Source organism: Semicossyphus pulcher, unplaced genomic scaffold, assembly GCF_022749685.1.
Source record: "Semicossyphus pulcher isolate SPU_LCO1_2020_fin unplaced genomic scaffold, fSemPul1.0.p SCAF_5, whole genome shotgun sequence".
NCBI classification, from domain to species: domain Eukaryota; kingdom Metazoa; phylum Chordata; class Actinopteri; order Labriformes; family Labridae; genus Semicossyphus; species Semicossyphus pulcher.
Window position 1 is genome coordinate 19,143,299 of NW_027211726.1, and position 20,222 is coordinate 19,163,520.

The following is a 20,222-nucleotide window of genomic DNA, read 5'->3' on the forward strand; positions in this document are numbered from 1 at the left end:
CACCCCAAACACCGCCACTCTTCAAGATAATTTAGATAAAAGAAGGCTGGTTTAAACTTAATTTCACACTGAGTAACACAAGAGATAACACAAAGTGAGGACAATAGAGTAAAGGTTAGTTGTAGAACTCGTCCGGCCTCCACACGGCCCTGTCATTACTGATGTTCTTGGCTGACTGAGGTCAAATCCCTGCAGGCTGATGGGAAAGTCTTGTAAAAAAAGCCTTTCCAGAAGAGTGTAGACTGTTATAGCAAAAGACAGATTCCTTAGGAACTTCCTTATTATTGAGGTCTCCACAAACTTTAAAGGGATTCAGTATTTTTTTATTTTTTTTTAAGTAAGGTTATTTAAGGTACTTATCAATAGTAGGCTAAGTGTACCAAGTAGGCTACAGTAGATAACAGTCAGCCCTACCCCTGAAGCCAGCGAGAGTATCTGCACATTAGTTAGGCTATATACCGCTGTACACAGGGGCACGAGAAACAGCCGATAATTGCCTCTTAAAAAAGTCATAAATATGAATAATATTGGAGTTTAAGTGTACGCCAAAGTTTTGAATATTTTCCCCACTTCACTTTGCAGCCGGAGAGCCCTTTGATTTCATCCATATTACGGCTCTATATTAGGCTACAATGCATGCCGAGCAACGTATACCTGATATGACCCCACTTAAAAAAAACCGAACTATCCCTTTAAGGCATGTTTTGTATTTCTGCAGGTTGGTACTGCATGCTACATATTAAAGGCCCTGCAAACACGTTTGTTTGTTTTTTCGCTTATTCTGTTAATTGGGTGTCTGCTAAATGTATTCCCATTGTGACCTGTCATCGTAGAAAAAACAGGTGTTTCAGTTAACATCAATAATTCCTCCAGATTGTTGAAAGCAATGCAGCTAAATGGAAATTAGCAAACATTTAAATTATTTATTAAAACAGTGGTCTTACCTATGTTACATATGTCATCTGCGACAAAAGTACACAACAGAGACAGAGTGGTCAACCACACAGTGAGAAGAGGCCTAATCAGGCAAAATAAGTGGAAACACCTGTGTGGTTTAAACAACAGTCTGTAGGTTTAAACACTTATAGGCCTTTTTTACAACCAACAGGAAGAAATGCACAGGTGTTTATAGTAGCATTAATGATGGCTGTAATCCATTTAGCTGCTTCAATTTTATGGTCCTGGTTGTGTGCATGCTGGCTGCCCGCCATGGCTTTCTCAGTCTGAATAGAACAGAACCATTGTTAAAGTTATTATTAACACCTGTGCTTTTCCTCCTGCTAGATGTAAACATGGCCGCTGTGAGAAAAAGCCCATTAGTCAGTCAGTATTTACTCCCCAAAACGTTGTATTTTACCTTAAACCTCAAACAAAAATTAATAAATGTAGTTAGTCATACCTTTTCCGTTGTTACCACTAGAGGGCGTCATCTGCCTTTATAATGTTTCTAATGCCCCAACGTCTCAACCTGGTCTCAATGTGCTGTTGTTGCACTTTAATAAGCTCCCCGTTTGATTTACTGATGGGAGTTTCCATTTAGATGTTCTCTGGAACTGGCGCTAACATAATTATGCTACACAGTTAGCATACCATGTGACTGTAATGTCCTAAAGTGCACGTGAGTGGACATCAAAAAATCGATTAACATTAAGACAACAGTGTGTGTGTTCGTGTCTCAAAGTATCAACTGTAATTTATATCTTTAAAATGGTAAGACTAAGTTATTTAAGCCACAGAGCCCAAGGTTAGCATGCAAGCTAACAGGTAGCTACTCTGAGCTCATCCCCTGTAACTCTCTCTTTCTTCATGCCTGCAGGCATTTGATGCTAATAACCGCCTATGCTCTGCCTCAGTAGTGCTCCTCTTAACCCTTAGTGCACTTAGCCCTGTTGAGTAAACTGCACCTTTTCAATAAAATCAGTCATATGGTTTGTCTGAGGCTGGGAGGCATAGGTCAAACACTTGGACAAACAACATGTTGTTGATTAGTGAGTCCGCTCTTGGTTACGTAACTACTGTCTACTGGAAAAGAAGACGTTTTTCAGAGGATGGCGGGAGGTCACAGACTCATTGTATAGGGCTAAAATCACTGTGAAAAAGCAACTGTAAAGTAATACAGCTTTTATCATAGGTATAAAGTCGACTAAAGCAAAAAGAAAAACTTGTGACAGTTAAACCTAATGAATGTTTATGGTTTAGCCCTAATGTTCAGTTTGGGGTCAATGAGACCACAGGCCATTTAAAAGCTGAGATGACACGTCTTTTTATGCAAATTTACACAGTTTTTGTCAGATTAAAGGATGTTCAAGCTCATAATTACATTAACAACCCCCCAAAAATGGGTAATTTAATACAATAACAAAGTTTTAGGGTCATTTTTCTGTATTGTGTCATCTTCATCAGAGGTGCAAGCTCAGCTGGTGACAAAGGGACAGTTATGACAGTTCACCAGTTGGTATCTGAACATCTCTAATTATAAGGTCATAATAACAGGTAAAAAAAAAAGAGAAGACTTGCACAGCATTCATGCATCTAACCCGTCCCAGAGGCCTAAATATTGTCCCAATGTAACCCTAACTCAAAGGACCTGTGAGAAGGAAAAAAGAAGTGAAAGTGGACCAAAATACACCCCCGTTAAAAGCTCATGTGACTGTCTGCTCTATGACTTAAATCCTAGAAGGATCTGTGATGTCACGTTACTTTGCACAGTATGTCTTATCAGAGGATATACTGCCTATATAAGTAATGGCAATTCATTGAATGTGGTCTCTATGAAATAACCAGTAAAGTCAGTGGTAAAAATGCACCATATGCTTGTGTGGGAGGAAATGCAATATGTTTAAAACTTAAACAGCTGTCATCAAACAGTAATCAGAGTTGTTTATGAACTGAATGTGTATCTACATGTTTAGTTTGTGTGGGGTTTTTTTTGCAAATATCTCCTGCAACAAGTCTGCATTCATGCTCCATCTCCTGAGACTCTTCTCTTCCTATCCTTAAACTGTCCTCCCCCTCTGTAGCTGCATGTGACCTTTAGCCTCCCCTCCCCTCTGTCTCCCATCACCACCATCTTCCATCTCTTCTCCATGCTGAGGTGATAAGTACAGTGAACACCCACATCAAACTCAGATATCTCTTTTAGTTTCTTCTTTTTCTCTGCTACCACACCAAACACACACATCTTCCGGGGAGCCCTGGGAGACTCAGATGGATGTCAGCCGCTGTGGTGCAGGAAGCTGTGGCCTCTTTATGAAGATCCATGTGGCTATTTCACCCAAGACGAAGGTGGCTGTACTTACTGTGCGCGCTTCAAAGAGCCTGGGGTCTTCTGTGCACAGACACTTGTTTTCTAGTGATTCGTAATGTGCTTGTTGTAAAATTAGGCCTGTGTGGACGGGCCTCGGGAGCCACGGCTGACACTGAGCAGAGATTAAGTGCATTTAAATGTGACAGAAAACTCAGCTTGTAGCTGCAATTAAGGTCAGAGACAAAAAGGCAATTTGAATGTCTCGTTTGGAAAGTTCCTGGTGATGCGAGCACTTCATAAGGGCAGATGATGACAAATTACAAGGCTTAAAATAATAATGGTTAACAAAAAGGCTCAACATTTAGCCTGATAGCTCGGTTTTTGGTCTCTGCCACCTCCTGAGGGAAATATCTGGTTGTTTAGCTTCTAAATGCTCCACTATGTCATGCAGCTAGTCTCTCACAAGAGTTATTTTGCTGAAGACAGCTGCCTACTGCAGCTGAAAACAACTCTGTGAGAGTGTTGAGAGTTAATCAAAGTGGTAATGTACCGAGCCGGAGAGCAAAACTGCTGAAACGCACCGTAAAGCCTCATGTAGCCACGGGGAGCTGGAGCTTCAGGTGATATTTCTCGGCATGTTTATCATCATAAAAGCAATCCCAAGTATAAAAATACTTATTGTTATAGCAACTTCAGGTAGATGTACAAACCGTAGCTTTCAACTCAATAACAGTTTTACACTAAAGCCTCGTTTCCACCAAAAGTACCCAGGTCTAAATCGAAAGACCCTTGAGGATTCGGCGAATTAGTCTGCTGATGTGTGAAAGAGTCTTCTGAATGCTGCGAGTTCTCGACCAATAGAAGATGTTCAGTCCTGCAAGTCCCACCCCCTGTACTTTCACCTCGCAGTACTTTTTGGGGGTAAAATAAAGGGACTTATTTTAGACCCTGCTCATTCAGTACCTTCCAAAATCCCTGAGGAAAGTTCCTGTCAGGAAATGGAGCTTAATTAAAGAACACAATAATTTAATAAAGGCCAGACCTTCTTCTTGACTGATATAGCTCTGATTTGGACCAGGAACCGGTACTGGACACTATTAAGGACTAGAATTGTCAACATACTGACAAAAAATTACGGAAATTGAAATATTTTGTAAATATGTTGTATAACCTTTCACGTCGTCTGGCGGAGGTTTTCCAGGGCCCACTGGAGAAGTGGGTAGCGTCCTCGAAAGGCACAGAGCGAAAATGCATTTTTACATTTGCATTCTAACATAATGGCATTAGCTCTACATAACCCTGATAGGACTGAGGTTGAAAATCGGCGAACTGGCCCTTTAAGCCTCATCAAACAGCAGAAAGTCCTGCTGCAATCATGTCAGCAGATATTTGTTTGTGTTTTTTGCTGTTTCTGATGTCGAAAAAGTAAAGTTGCACGACTTTGGTCCGTTCTGTAATGTCAGTATTTGGTTATTTGTCAGAGGAAACCCACCATCACCCAGCAGCATGGGAAGGAACATCATGTGCGGCAGTGTAACAGTGTTTGGAGCTGCCGGCTGTTCACATGCTTCTCTCTTCATCTTTACATGAGTGACCATTTGAGTCAGACTTTCCAGCAGGGACCCTTACATCACTGTTACATCAACACAATGGAGAACAACTATGTAGCAGGAGCTTTACATACTGATGACCCTCCTATCTGCTGCTTTTAAATGCCAGACGACTCTCTGACAGGTGAGCAACAAAAGAGGTAATTTACCAGCCGGTCCTGTTTCCGCGCTTGATGGGCAGAGCCGGACCTGCTCTTCTTAGAGAGGGAGCCACCATTAATCTCTGCTTCTGACATGCGCATTGTTCTGCCACCCCTCCCACCAGCACCACCACTTGTACCATAGCACCCAAGGGAGCAGCTCAGACTCATTTATCAAACACACAAGATGTCCTGCAAGCGCCCCCTTTCTCCTTTCCTGCTTCACGCCAATGCAAATAAAACCATTTGGATGTGCAACAATGGCCGCTGTATCACCCAGAGTGGAACAGATACATGTAAAGTCCTTGTGTGGAGAGTGTTCACTTTATCTTACATGTGTATGTGCACTCTATACAGGCCCTGGATCAATGTGGAAGTACACATAACGAGGACCGCACACACTCAAACACAGAAATAACGGGTCCTTGGATGGGCACACAGCTCGGGCTCCTTTCCTTAACACACAGCCTATCAGGTCTCAGTAAGTGCTGAATGGAAACATCTCACCGCAGCCGGCAGATTTCGACATATCTCCATTATGTCCGCAGAGATGAAAGGAGAGAAACGGACAGATTTTTATTACCTGGGAGAGAATTTCTCACCTCCTGCACAGCGAGGGTGTTGTTTAGTAGTGAAATCTGGGGCGGCAGAGAAGTGAAGAGGCTCTTTTCACCGGGATGAAGTGCTCATTTGAATGGAAGAGTGAATGTGTGTTTGTGTGTAAATGCTCAAACAGCATTTCTGTGTGTGTTCATATTGAAAAGAGTGGACAGAAATGAATAGTTGCTGTATTTGGGTCAGGGACAGCATTAAACAGCATTTGAAAGACATACAGCAATAGAGGGAAGAGGAAACACAGCTTTAAATGTGTGTTTAAATCCCTGTGAAATGAAAATAGATTCATAGTTTAAGTTTTTCTTATCATATTCTTTTGGGTCACTTTTTGCCACCTACACGCCAGAATGTCAAAAATGACAATACAGTTTAGTAGATATTCCCAAAGAAGTTTTAGAGTTTAATTTCCAAACAAAAATGTTGATGACACATCCTGTACTCCAGGGAGCGTACTCTAATTTTCTAAGTCTAAGTCTTTTTTTATGTTCCTCCCCCATGATGCACAGAAGCTACACGCTAGCTAGAGGCGATCGTTACTTTGTTTTATTTTAACGTTTCACATTCAGCGCTAATTCCTTCAATAAGCCCAAATCATCCCCGACAACTTCCCTCATAGCTCCCTGTTTTCAAGAAACACATAAATATGCTAACTAAACAGCCCGAAACAGCTAGCTTGCTGTTTCTTCTTCACACGGCGACCATTTTCCTTCTTTTTTCCTTCCTTCTTCCACTCAGGGTTGGAAGAACAAATGCTGTTAAAATGTAATGTTGGCACATGAATGTAGGGAGTCTTAACTCACTCTTTTACAGCTACACAACTGATCACAAAAGCATTACATCATCACAAAAGCTAATGCTAGCTACGGATTCCAAGCTAACATTACTGTTGGCTGCCTAACGTTAACGTTGGTTAGGGACATACACCTTTCCTAATGCATTGTTTAGCACTATTATGAATATAAACACTAAAGTTAGCTACAAAGTGGTTAAATGCGAACATTAGCTGTGTAACGGAAGGCCTAGCTATTCCAATATGTTTTAACTTGACATGGCCTGAATTCCCTCCAGACTTTCACTATAAATGATTTCTTTTCAGTTGCTGATCAGTTGTGTAGTCATGAAAACGCATGTGGCAGATTCTCTACATTAATACGATCTGTAAAACAGCAGTACCACGTTATAAACAGCATTTGAGCTTCCCACCTGTAGAGGAAATCATCTGATGATCATTTTCTCCTTTTAGCATTTTTATTGCACCTTTCCCCATTTCCCTCTCGCCTCTAATCTGTCTTCCTCTCCATACATCAAAGTTAGACCCAGCTTTAATTGAAAATCATGGGTGAGAGAGCAGAAAGCCAGGGTGCAAAGGGGGAAGGCAGATGGGCCTCCGTTTGCTAATGACAGATTGTGGTAAGTTGTGAATAAAAGATGAGCTTGCTAGCAGGTGGCTAAAACGATGCATAAACAGCCAGGACGGAATTGTCTGTACACCATTAAATATGGATGGGTCTCCAAGACCCCGGGCTAAATAACAGCATTCCCACAGATGTGCTGGAGGCGCTGCTAAATACACAAATAATCCTCCTCAGTGCAAACACACACGTGCACACACACCTGTAAGTAGCTTCTCTGTTAAATACACATGAAACAGTGTAAGTAGGGAACCACACATATCTTTATTTCGCTCACATCATTACCCCCTTTTAAAGTATTTACACACATGCATGCATTCATAAGCACACACACACGCCCACACCTTGGCATGATTGTAATGTTATTTGTATCATTAATAAGACAAAGAATATCCCATCAACATAATTTGTATCTCACCTGCATCCCTGCTGAACAGACTGATCCAGTATCCTCCTCTCTCCACTCCCTAACACACATCACACACTTAAACACACAGGGTAGCAGCACCTCGCCAGGTGAGAGCAGCTGGACCTCTGACAGATGTGTCATTGTAGTCCACGACACACATACTTACTCAGTTTTCAATCCCCCGCCTACGTCACCAGTGCAGCACGGCGATCGCAGCTCTTTCACCTCAGATGAACCGTAGCAGCAGCAAACAAAACAAAGACACACACACATACACAAAACAAATACACACTGGAGCAACAGTCTTGCATGACAGAAATCGGGCACTATTGACTTTGTGTGTTTGTGTAATTCTGTGTTGGTGTATGAAAAGTCCGAGAACAATTCAAAACACAAAAAGTTGTTAATCAATGGCGTAACCAGTAACGCTGTTGAACAAGCTGATAAGATTCATCCGTGTTCATAGCTTGTCCTCCGTTGGTGCTGTTTTTGAATGTTTGAGTCATACAAGAAGCTAGATCTGAAAACCTTTTTAGTTGTTTCAAGTTACCACTTTAGTGAAAGCATCATGAATTAAATACATGTTTGTCACTCATCTCTCCCAGGATGATTTTAACTTCTCCAACACTGTCATTATCTGGTCAAATTTATTCATCCAAAACTTTGTTTTGTGAACAAGTACTTCCACTTCACTCCTGCTGGTCTCAGTTGCACTTGATGTTGGTTGTAATTAGCCACTATTAGCAGGCTTAAATGAACTTCTACAGCGCTTTTCTAGTCGTGGGACCACTCAAAGCGCTTTTACACCACGTCACATTCACAATTTCATACACACATTCACACACTGATGGCAGAGGCTGCCCAACTGTCAATCATCACATTCAAACACTGATGGCTATGCCATCGGGAGCAATTTGAGGTTCAGTGCCCAAAGACACTTTGACATTTAGACTGAGGGAACTGGGGATCGAACCACCAACCTTTTGAATGAGAAAAGACCGACTCTATCACTGAGCCATAGCTGCCCCTTACTTGCTGAACTTAGAAGATGAAAAAGCATAACATTATAACTGTTAAATGTTGCAATGGTAATGGTAAATTAGCCTTGTGAACATGTTAGCATGCTGAAGTTAGCATTTAGCTTAAAGCTTACCTCTAGGTACAGCCTTACAGAGGAAGTTTAAATGTGGTTTAAGCAAAAGTTAGACCAGTTTTTTCTACAATCCAAGACAAATATGTATTCTTAATTATTTAACTGACCGTAAACAGGATGTAGAAAAAGTCTAAGCAAAAAGACTGTACTAGATTTTTTTTAGTACTTCTGAAATAAGTTTTATTTTTAAATTAGTGTGCATGAGCAAACTGTAATGTGTCATTTTGTCCACAAAAATTGAGCTAAATTTGAGGTAATTAAAAGCTGTACTCTGTGAACCGAGAGAAAGATGAATGTCATGATCCTCCAAAAATCTCTGGAGACATTAAACAGACATTTCTGTGAACACTGTACAAACACCAGGACGTAACAGTCATATTTGTCGTTTATTAGCATAACAGGTTTCTTTTGTATCTAATAAATATCAAAATGTTAAGGGATAAAAGATGTTTGATTACAGTACATTCCATTTGCAGAGAAACCTACATGAGTTCCAAAGAGAAACCGTAGATCTGTCGGGACCTTTTTCCTGGTTTAAGATTGCATTGGCCTGCAAACAGCAGCGCCATAACCTCATATGCAGTAGCATCGTATACTGTGATCCCACACTCTGGCATTCTTTGAGGTAAAAAAATACATCTTTAGTTTTGATACATTCATAGAAATATAAAAACGTCTTTATGTCCTTGTTGTGCTTTTTTCTGTGGGAATATTGCCTTCGATCTGTCCAGCTGAGAACATGAAGCTCAGCGCTGATGGCCCTGGGTGACGATCAGGGAAAAGGCCAACGTCGTGGATCGTAAACCGATTAAGTATTGGCGGTTTGCTCCAGGCCTCCTCAACATGGGCGATTTCCTTGTGCCTTAAATTACCCAGCTGTTTAAACTGAGCCAACGTCCAATAAATATGCATCAGTAAATGCCAGGTGCAGCTATTAAAAGACTGAACCGCGTTTCCTTTAAATAGATAGATAAATGGCAAGCTGGATTTCCACAGGGTGGCATGCAGCATGTTAATGTGTGTCTACAGGCACTACTCAAAAGGCTCGGACAGGCATGCACAGAGCGAGAGAGAGAGGAGGACGGAGAAGAGCCGGAGAGTGGTAAATGTGTGGAAAGAGAGAGAGGACAGAGAGGGAGAAAGAGTCCCCGTGCTCGGTGTGACAGACGACAGCAGGGGCTGCGCTGCCCCAGGCGTAACATACCCCCCCGACCCCCACCTCCATCTCCATAACCGACTTCCTCCCCTTCCCTGAGGGGTTAGCGGTAAAGAGCACAATACGTCCCATCTCTCTCCTCACACCATTCTGTGCTCCCAGTCCAACCAGCCCCAACCAGCCGCGCACTGGTCCATGCAATCCAGAGCATCGGGCGCGGGTTGAGTGAGCAAGAAAACAAGGGTTAAAAGGAGAGGAAATTGCAGAGATAGGGTGGTAGGGGGAAGGGTGTTTAATGCCTCCATCTCTCTGCTTCTTGTCTCCGAAGCCCACCTCCAGCAATCTGGATGCTTTCTGTTTCTTCAGTCGCCCAGCCGACCTGAAACCATCACCGCCAGGAGCAAAAAAAGAGAGGTCAGAAAGAACTCTCTGCTCCTCCGTATCCCTCTGGTCCTCCATTATGGCAAATCCCGCCTCAAGGTAAAAGGAAAGGTAGCGGGATGGGGGTTTCCAGAGAGCTGACCCAAACCTCTACATCCTGTCTAACATCTACGTTTCTATAAGGTAAAGCTAAAACACCTAAGCCTTCTGTACTTGTTTCATGCAACATGATTTTTTTTAACACGTGCCTTTAAAACAAAAAGAGTTGCATCCCTGCAAACATCCTCAAAGATCCGTGGGACCCCAGCTGATCCGTTTGATCTTTAGTTCTGCATACATATCCCAAAAATATCCTGGACAAAGTCCTGCTGAATCCAGAAAAGTTCAGCGCTGCTACAAACCCCTCGTTGGGCTGTGGTAGGTCCCAGTCTGCGGAGAGCACCCATAGCTCTGCTGAGGGTCGTCGTCTCCGTCATCTTGCGATGTTGGACTGTGACCTGTCGACCTGATGGAGCCAGAAACCCCGTCTGTGTAGTGTGAAATCTCAGGTGAGCTGAGGGGTGAGGAAAGAAGGTGAGGCTCTGCCATGATAGGCTGAAGGTCAGACAAGTTAGGCGTTGGAGGTAAAGTGGAGCCCGGTGTAGCAGTGAACCCCAGCTGGAGGTCCTGGGGTCTGTGCGTGAGGGCGTCCTGGTGGCAAACTCCACCATGCTGCTGGGGGAAAGTGAGGGGAGAGGAGGGCAGCGACATGGGCGTGTCCATCCAGATGGAGGCAGTCTGAGAGGAGGAAGGTGAAGGGTAGGACTGAGGGGGGTTAGGGTGGGGCAGGTATGTGTGGTGTCCTGGGGAGTAGTGCGCCGGGCAGACTAATGGAGGTTGTGGCACTGATGACATGAGGGTCTCCATGAGATGGGCCATTCTGTTCATGACTCGTCCGAGGTCGGCTACCTCCCTCCCGAGAGTGCTCACCTGCACACACAAACACAAAACATCTGCAGTTTTAAACAGAAAAAAAGCACGTGCGTTCATGGAGTTCAGCTGGAGGGATATATCTTTAAAAACATTTAGAGTTAAGATGTAGAAGTATGACAAAAGAACGACTTTTTATGGACAGTGGCAAAGTCCGCCATTCCTGCCCTGGATTTAGTTTGCATACCTGTGTGCAAGAGGCTCACAGGAAATGGGGCATGCATATTATCCAGCAAAAGTCTATCTCATTAATGACAGCCTTACGATTCAGGTTAGCTATTTTTACATCATGTAAAGCTGTTTTAAGTTCGTGTTAATGCAAATCTAGTACCAGTATGTTTTTTGGCTGTTTATATAGTAAAAAAATAATTAAACTGGCAAACTGTTTGCTTTTATTGAGAAGGAGGCACAGGAAACTGTTTCACTCAACAAAGGTTTGCACTAACTGTGACTGGTCATCATTTATGTGTCCAGGAAACAAGAGATTGGGATTCTCTGCCATTTTTGGCTGTTCAATAGTCATATAGTCATACATATTGAAGCCTTCTTGAGCAAGACACCGAACCCCAGACCCCAATGGTGAGCCCCGTGCTTTGTAGCTCCCGTTCTCGGTCTGTGAACATCAATGTGAACGGGTGAGTAAGAGGCAAATTGTGAAGCACTTTTGGATGAAAGCCATAATTTAATTTACCAGGGGAGTGATGGAAGAAGAAAGAGCAACAGTACTGAGTTTCAGGTTACAGGTAATACGCTGCACAGTCTAACTTTACTATTTCCTGCTAATGTGTAGAATATGACTCTGGCCATGAACAGTCTGAAATCAGATTGCAATGCTTCTTTAGAAATATATACAAAACACAATAATAAGAAATTCATTTTTTTCATGCACTGTAAACAGACTCACCAGCTCCTCTTCTGTTAGCATTGTGGCTGCTCGGCAAGCTTTGCTGTGGTATTTAACCACATATGCTTTTACCAAGGTAACAAATTAACCAGGATTCAATCAAGGATTCCACTCTCAAAAATATTAGACAGAAAATTTCGATTATTATAAGAATTTATCAGGAACTAAATCCACAGATACCCCTTTCCCACCTAAATTTAGCTCGTTGATGCAGGTTTTTAGACCCAGCAAGACCCGCTAATAAATGCTGATTGTCTCTGTTCCCATTGCCAGTGAAGTATCCTCCTGTTGGCCTGACGTCACAAACGCTAATAATGACGCGATAATTACCCGGGTCTACTGCAGAGTCATTTGACCCGGGTCTGAATGCAGATTGTAACCTTTCCCACTAAGAAAAAAAGCCGGATGTTAGCGGGTTTTTTGACCAGTGGGAAAGCGGCTTTACATACCTCTCGTTGCTTGGGGCATTTTATTCTGTATCCAAACCTTTGGCCTCTATACCTATAACTTTTAAAGTGGACTCACTGCCATAAAATTGACTTTTGTTTGATAAACTTTAGGAAACACTTATTAATTACCTGAAAAAAAGCTGCAGGATGTACAGTTCATACTCCTGAATCTGGTATTTTCAGGTCAGTCCTTTTGGGTCAGATTTTGTGTTCCTATTTCAGTCCCCTGCCTGATGTTTTGCATGTAGCATCGTGCTGCTATAATTGGTTGTTACGGCGAAGAGGGCGGGCTGGTGATTAGCTGCTCTCTGCACGAGGCATGTCCACAGAGGGCACGACCATGAAGCCCTGCCAACGTGCCATCTGCTTCTGCCAGTCAAAGCACTCATGACCGTTCATCAGGCTGATCATGCACATCGGCGCTACTGGAGGCACATCAGCCCTCAGCAGGACACACGACTGCGGGTGGGAACTGCTCTGCTCGCTGTATGAATACATGTAGAGGTGATCAGATGGGTGCAGACATATACTGTGATCCATATACTGTATTTATGTGCATATTTGAAATGTGGTTTTAATTAAGAATCAGTCTGAATGTCCCTTTAATTGTATTTTTCTGTCACATTTTTGATATCCTTCAAAAATGAAAGATCAAGGTTGTTTGACTTTCTTACACCACAGTGAGTCACGACAGACAATAGTTTTACCAGAACAAAATATTCCCTCTGCCTCTTTCACAATTGTCACATCTCTGCCATCTCTCTCCCCCTCTCTGGAGTGGCTGATAAAAGGCCGGTTCTAAACTCTGGCTCTGATAAAAATAGAAAAGCAGAGAGCGACAGGACAGTCCAATCTGAAACGCTGTCAACATGATTTCAGTTCTCCCACCTCAGAGACAACCGTCTGCGGGGACAATCAGACAAAAACAGCAGCCGTGGATGAGCAGAAGCCACTGCAGCTACAGGTACGAGCTAAAGCCCCCAACAGACCAGGAAAAAGCATCACTAGAAAACACAATGTTTATGCTAATTCAGAGTTTAATAAATAGATCTCAGTCTGCGAGTGTGGGAGCTGTCATACAGTGCCTATGATAGTACACTGTATCAGTTGATCAATCGTTCACTGGGCTGCCTGGTTGATCAGACACGTGAATTACACTTTAGTTCTGTTTGAGGGACTTTACACTTAACACTACCTTCATATTTCAATAGTTATATTTCAAAATTGATCTCCATTTTTTATTCAACATGAGAATAATTTTCTCTGTCACCATGTCGATACAGTGCAACCATGTTGCAATGACCACAGGCTTGTAACTGTGTAAGTTTAAGATAGTAAAACATTTAACATGTAGCCAGCGTTTAGCGACAAACCACTTCCAGCCAAGACTTCCTTTTCCGTGCGCTGCAATGTTTATAGTCAAGTTAGCAACTTGAGAAGTGAGCGTGTGTTCAGATCACAAGGAAAGAGTTATGTCAGATATGTCAAAAAAATGAACAGCGTCATTTCTCGGTTCATGAAATCCCCCGGATGAGCGCCTTTTATCTGTTTCTGGTGGGTCTCAGTTTCACTGTAATAATAAGTTACACAGAGGCAGCACTCTGGCTATCTTCAGCCGTATGAACCCGAAAAAGAAACCTGTTTCTCTTGTGATTCACTTTAATTAACAGGTCTTAAGTTAGCCGAGATTTCAACATCACAATGCAGATTTGTTAAAGGTAAAAATGAAGCTTTGTCAGGTCCTCAAGAGGAGAAGAAAACTACTTTTAAAGTGCTCGTTTGTTTAATCGGAGGTCAGATCGATAATTTCTGATGCATTTGAGGAAGTCAGGAAATCTCAACACTGATTGGCTTTCGTGACACAGCGTCAAGCGAATATGTGCACTTGGTTACAGATGTCTGTTTACAGAGATAACTAAATCGTTGTCAGATGACGCTGATGGGATCAGGGATGTCATTGCGGCGGATTACATTCCGCCTGCTTTTGCTCTCCACAGGGACTGTTTGTCCTGCATACGCTGCAGCCTGCTGATACGTGATTGGTCAATACTACTTAGACTACAAACGCACTACAAATGGAAACCAGAACACTTCTCAAACCAAAGTCTGGTCCTGCGTGCACAGATGTTCTGTCGTTTTTAAGTAGAACAAACTTCTATTTTTATGTAGAATCATAATTAGAGTAGAAACCTCATTAAGCAGATTTGTTGCTTTGACAAGTGGAAATTTAAAACTGATTGTTAGCTGCACTGAAGCCTGCTAATCTGTGATACATAGAGATCTGATACAGATTATGAACCACCAAACCTTCTACCTGTTGTTTATATTTATTTCAGAATCCACTGCACTACTGTCTCGTTAATTCTAGTTTGTTGTCCTTGTGTAAAGCACATGTCCGCATTGTGTCTGTACATTGAGAGCAATGTTAAACCAAAGTCAAACTCCTTACAGATGCAATCATACCTGGCCAATAAAGTAATGGTAGATGGTAAATAGACTGTACTTATATAGCGCTTTTCTAGTCTTTGAGACCACTCAAAGCTGCTTTTACACTACATATCACATTCACCCATTCACACACTGATGGCAGAGGCTGCTACGTAAAGTAGCAGATCAGATATCACATTCATACCCGTTGGCTATGCCACCGGGAACGATTTGGGGTTCAGTGTCTTGCCCAAGAAAACTTGTAGCCTGAGGGAGCTGGGGATCGAACCTCCGACCTTCCGATTGAAAGACAACCAACTCTAACACTGAACCACAGTCGCCGCTAAGCTGATATTTTAATATAAAATAATTATAGAATTATTGTGATTCAGTAAAGTTCATTGATTTGAATACAGGGCTTAATGTGCTCTATAAATGCCAGGCTACAGACCTCAGGTATGTAGGAATGTTTGAAGAAAACACCCAAGGGTTAATAAGGGATAAATGACATCATGTAATTTTAGAGGTGTCACTCATTTCTACCTACATACAGAGGATTACCACCTGACTCTTCTTCTTTAGTGTCTTTTTTTATTGCCTGCATCTTCACTGTCTTCTTCTACTCTCAACACTCTCATCACCATATTTTACAGCTAACCTGCAGGCTTTTTTTCCCCCTCCTGATTAAACAACAGAAAGAAAAAGTTAGCTATTAGCTGCTTGCTAAATGCTAGTGCAAGCTAAAGAGCGAAAACAGAAGAGTGAATATATGGGTTTACATTTATCATTAATCAGAAACACGGCTGAATACGAAAGCTAAAAACACAAGGTCACCGTGTAAGGCCTCTCTTCAGCTGTATTAATGCCTTATTCAGCTCCCATTAGAATTAAACAACTCTCTGTGGAATAGGTGAGGTATGAGGTGAAAGGGGAAAGATGAGAGGTCACAGAGAGACAGAGCAGGTTTGTGTTGAGTTCACACAATTTGTAGTTCATTAAAAATGCTGCTACGTTTGTGGGGTCAGGTCAAAATCTGTGAACAATGTAACCTCGTCAGTTTTTTGTTCGGATGGCAGCATCTCATGTTTACTGAAGGCCTGAGCGGACATACATTTTATTTGCTCGGTTTTCCTGTGATAACGAGTCATTTCTGTTTGTTTATCTCATCATCTTGAGATAACAAAGTATGTCATCTTGAGATAACAAAGAAAATAAAACAATAGGCTGGTCACTGTGATAGGCCGGGGGGGTGTACTACGAAGCAGGATTTGTGGTTATCGAGGTAACTTCAGTACTACGAAGGTGGCGCCATGGTAACTTATGCTGAACACCTAACCTGCTCCGGAGCAGATAAGAGATGAACCTGAGCTAATCACCACCTACTGACCAATCAGGTCTCTTGATTTAGGAGCCCTGTGAGCAGATCATGAGAGGGAGGAAGGAGAGAGAGCGGTAAAGATATTCATCGTGCTTTACTGATACTCATCTATACAACAGATTAATGAAAGCACTGAAGCCTTGCACTTGTTATACTTATAGTGTATAAAAGAGAGCATTATTACCACTTTAAATTGTGGTTTTATATTTATTTTCTTTTGCTGTAGTTCAGTTAAGTACAATTTTATTTTCAATAGGTCCGGATACAGCTGGGGCTGAAAGAATGAGTCTAAGTCCGTCATAAACGCCACAAAAATACATAGTATTAGTTTAATGTAATACATTACAGTCAATCGACCATGCTCTAATGATGGAGTAGTGATATTACAGACTTTGTTTGCAGTCTGGTTTACGTCTAACTTTTTCATAACTTTCTACAGTTTGCAAAATATGCCAGCTGACGTCAGACTTCTCCTTATAAGTGATTGGTCATACGCTGCAGACTCCGCCCCTTTCATGTGAACGCACTCGTAGAAACCCTGGATTGACTTATCAAGTTGATAACCAGCGCCGTGTGACCGCTTAGCGTGATCTCCTTCGTCAGGGTCACTACTGTTGAACTCGCTTCGTAGCGTAGGCCCCCGGCCTGGTTCTACGTTTGTTTTGTGCTTTTGCAACTCTGGAGATACGAGTTATGATCATCTGATGTTACGGTGCTGCTGAGTTTTAGCTCGACATAGGATAAATAAGTCGAGATCTCAGACCAGAAATTACTCATTATTACGTAAAAGGGGAGTATATAAACTTGTGTATGCATGTCCACTAAGGGCTTCCGTACATGTTTACAACTGCAATTTGTTTTGTTTTTGCAGGTTTTTTCATTAAGTGAATTTTTAACTACCAACAACAACAGCTGGAGCTTATTTTCATGGCACTGAATGAGGACATGTGCATGAGTTGATCACAATCCCTGAGTTAGAGTCCTGACAGGCTAGTACCAGCATGTATAAAGTGTCTCTATTTTGTGGAAACAAAACCTTTATTTCTGCAAACAAATGACTATCTTGAACGTGCCACACAACCCACAAAGCCCTCATTTGTCATTGTACTTGTGTTCTTGCACAAAGCAGATAGGGTTTAAACCAACACCCCTTTTCATCTCCTATTGTGATCTGTGTGGTTGGATGCAAGTGAGGATTAACAACCTACAGGAGCCCGCTGAGAGACTTCCTGTCAAACACGGGTAACCCACAGAGACACAGAACCAGGACAACAGAGCCAGCGTGTAAAACTGCCTGGGTGCTGTGCAATTGTCTTTCACACTCCATTTCTCTCGTTCCTCTCTGATTTGCTTTTTTTTTTTTGTTTCTCAAACTCTTCTCTGGCTTTTCGTCTCACTTTCTCTCCGTTCACGTCTCTTTTTCTCTTAATCCTATCTGTTCATCCCAGGATCCAGACTGAGGCTTAGCAGGAGGAAGCAAACACTGCTCCTCAACTGCCAAAAAGTCTAATGCCAATTTAGCCACCCGCCAATCAAAACCATAGGGTACAGCACGAGAGGATGCCATACCCAGACAGGAAACAAGTTATTTATTTATTTCTTCAGTGTCACAATCTTTATGCCTGTATTTATTTTGTTTAATCTTTTATTTGCCGTGTAACTTCGATCTTTTCACCTGATTTGAACCTGACATGCTGTTGTAGCCATATGGCCTGTGCTTACCTGTCTCTCTCTCTCTCACACACACACACACACAAACACACAGGTAGGAGTCGTACCTGCTGGTCGAGATGTCGCAGTTGTCCTCTTGTTTCCTCGGCTTTAGCTGCGAGCTCTGCTGTGCTGATCTGCAGCATATCTGTGACACAAATTAGCAAGTTACAAATCACTTCAAACACAGATTAAGATCTAAAAAACGTGCACCCAGCAGTTACCGCACGGAGGCGGCTGATGAATCCTGTAGGCTTTGACACAAACTGTAAATTCACATTAATCAGCCTCATTATGCAAGAGTACTGCAGGGATCTGGATGTGAACATTTCTCACTTCCCAGGATGTGGGAGATTGTAAATAGTATTTAATCATATTTGAGAGGTAAACTGCTGTGTGTTGAAGGGCGGGAGGAGGACCTGCGGCGGATGCTGAGGCACTGTTTGGTTCATTGACGGGAAAACCTCGGCCGGTGGAGAAGGAGAAGGCGGGGGAATTCTCCCTCCCCTCGCTGTCCTCTGTACCGTCTACTATCCTGCAGGGAGACAGAAGTTAATGCATGTGTGTGGGAAAGTAAAGCTTTGTTTCTGATCATTTAATGCTTTCTGGATCTTTTGCAAACAGTTTCAATATTATCAATTAATTAAAAAAATTTCAATTGCTATATTACTAAAATATTTGGCTTTCATGGTCTTAAGGTAACGCTCCAAATGTAACGAAATGTATTAATACTCCTGCCAGTAGTCAGAATTATGGTTGTATGAAACTATAGCTAAAGCTTAGCTTAGCCTAGCACAAAGACTAACAGGGGGTACAAGCTAACCTAGCTTTGTAAAACAAACTCCTCTGTCACACTAATAATCTCACTAATTAACACATTTTAGTTTGTTGGATCCATTCAAAAACAGACTGTAAAATGATGATTAAGTAACTGTTCCCAGCCATTCTGCGCTTTATAGTTAGCTATGCTAACAATCTCTGTGTTGTATACAGCTGATTTTAAAATATGTTTTTCGGAGCTCCAAAGCCTTTTCTTATGTTCACTTTTAGGGTAGCTCAATGTATGCCAAAAATATGTTAAAAAACAAAAGGTGTCAATTAGCTGTTAGCTAGCAAAATCCCCAAATCATCCAAATTGAGGTGCCTAGCTAACACCATGACACCATGACATGACAGCTCCCTAAAAGTGAAGCCAAAAAGTATGTAGTAACCAGCAAAATCACAGGTCAGAGTTAGCGTATGTATTTGGAAGTTGACATTTGCAAAACAAGTGTCGGTTAACTCATTAATTTCCATGTAACACAAGAGAGAGATGTGTGGGTGGTGACCCCAATGTGATCAAAGTTTTTATTTTACTTGGTTTTAATAATTGTACTCTGCCCCAAAGGCCAAATTAATACAGTTAAAGGCTCTCTATGGAACAAGGCTTGGTTAAAAACCATTTAATGTCATATCCCTTTCTTTCTTTAAACTCTGACTTTTTCTGCCCAGTCCCAGTTTGTACCACCTGTCCTCACGAAAGAATGACAGAAACAGACCTAACACAGGGTCACAGAGAATCAGGCCGACACAGGCAAATCAATACCATCAAACTCACCTGGGGCTGAGGTTGGAAGGGTCTAACGTGGTGAGTGTAATTTCCTGGATCTTCCTCTGGGACCTCCTGGAGTTCTGGCTCGGTCGGCTCAGTGGAGACTTCCCACCTGAGTCCCTGAGGTTCGCCGCTCTGTTCCTCTCCGATGACAGAGATACGGACATGCCCTCGTCGTCCTCTTCCTCCTCCTCTTCCTCGTCGTCCTCGTGTTTCTCCTGTGCCTCGATGATGGGCGTAAAGCCCTGAACCAATCGTCCATTTCTTCCCACGCCGGGCTGGAAATAAAATGATTAAAAAAACATGAAAAGGAGATTTTAGATTAGAGATAAATATCAATCGGCTCTTATTTGAGTGCATTTTGAAATAAACTCTTGGAGGTTACATAACTACAGAAAAGCAGCGCTGACTTAAAATTAAAATCTATTCATGTTGAGTCGAGTCACAAGAAGCTTCAGAGGCCTTGATGATGCCAAATCTGCATAAATGCGTCCTTTTTGAAGATTCTCAGTATTTAGTATCAATACAAATGTTGCCATCAGCATGTTTTCTGCTTCCTCTGAAGATGCTGAATACACTCATCTGTGTTTGAACACTTAATACCATGACCCTGACACACACACACAGGCGATTTCAATATGCACTAATGACTTCTTAGTGCAGGGATCAGA

The 20,222-nt window shown here is 42.2% G+C and overlaps 1 protein-coding gene across 1 annotated transcript in view; it reads right to left on the minus strand.

The window, feature by feature from the left end:
* Positions 1-10,516: 10,516 nt before the first annotated feature.
* The window catches only part of kcnh8 (potassium voltage-gated channel, subfamily H (eag-related), member 8), a 56,055-nt gene continuing 46,349 nt past the window's right edge, over positions 10,517-20,222 (minus strand). Inside the window, exons 13-16 of the mRNA XM_069681075.1 lie at positions 19,558-19,829; positions 18,380-18,495; positions 18,029-18,108; positions 10,517-11,092 (exon numbers count right to left, since the gene is read on the minus strand). Of these exons, the coding sequence (XP_069537176.1) occupies positions 10,517-11,092; positions 18,029-18,108; positions 18,380-18,495; positions 19,558-19,829 (1,044 nt within the window). The remainder of the gene's footprint in view (positions 11,093-18,028; positions 18,109-18,379; positions 18,496-19,557; positions 19,830-20,222) is intronic.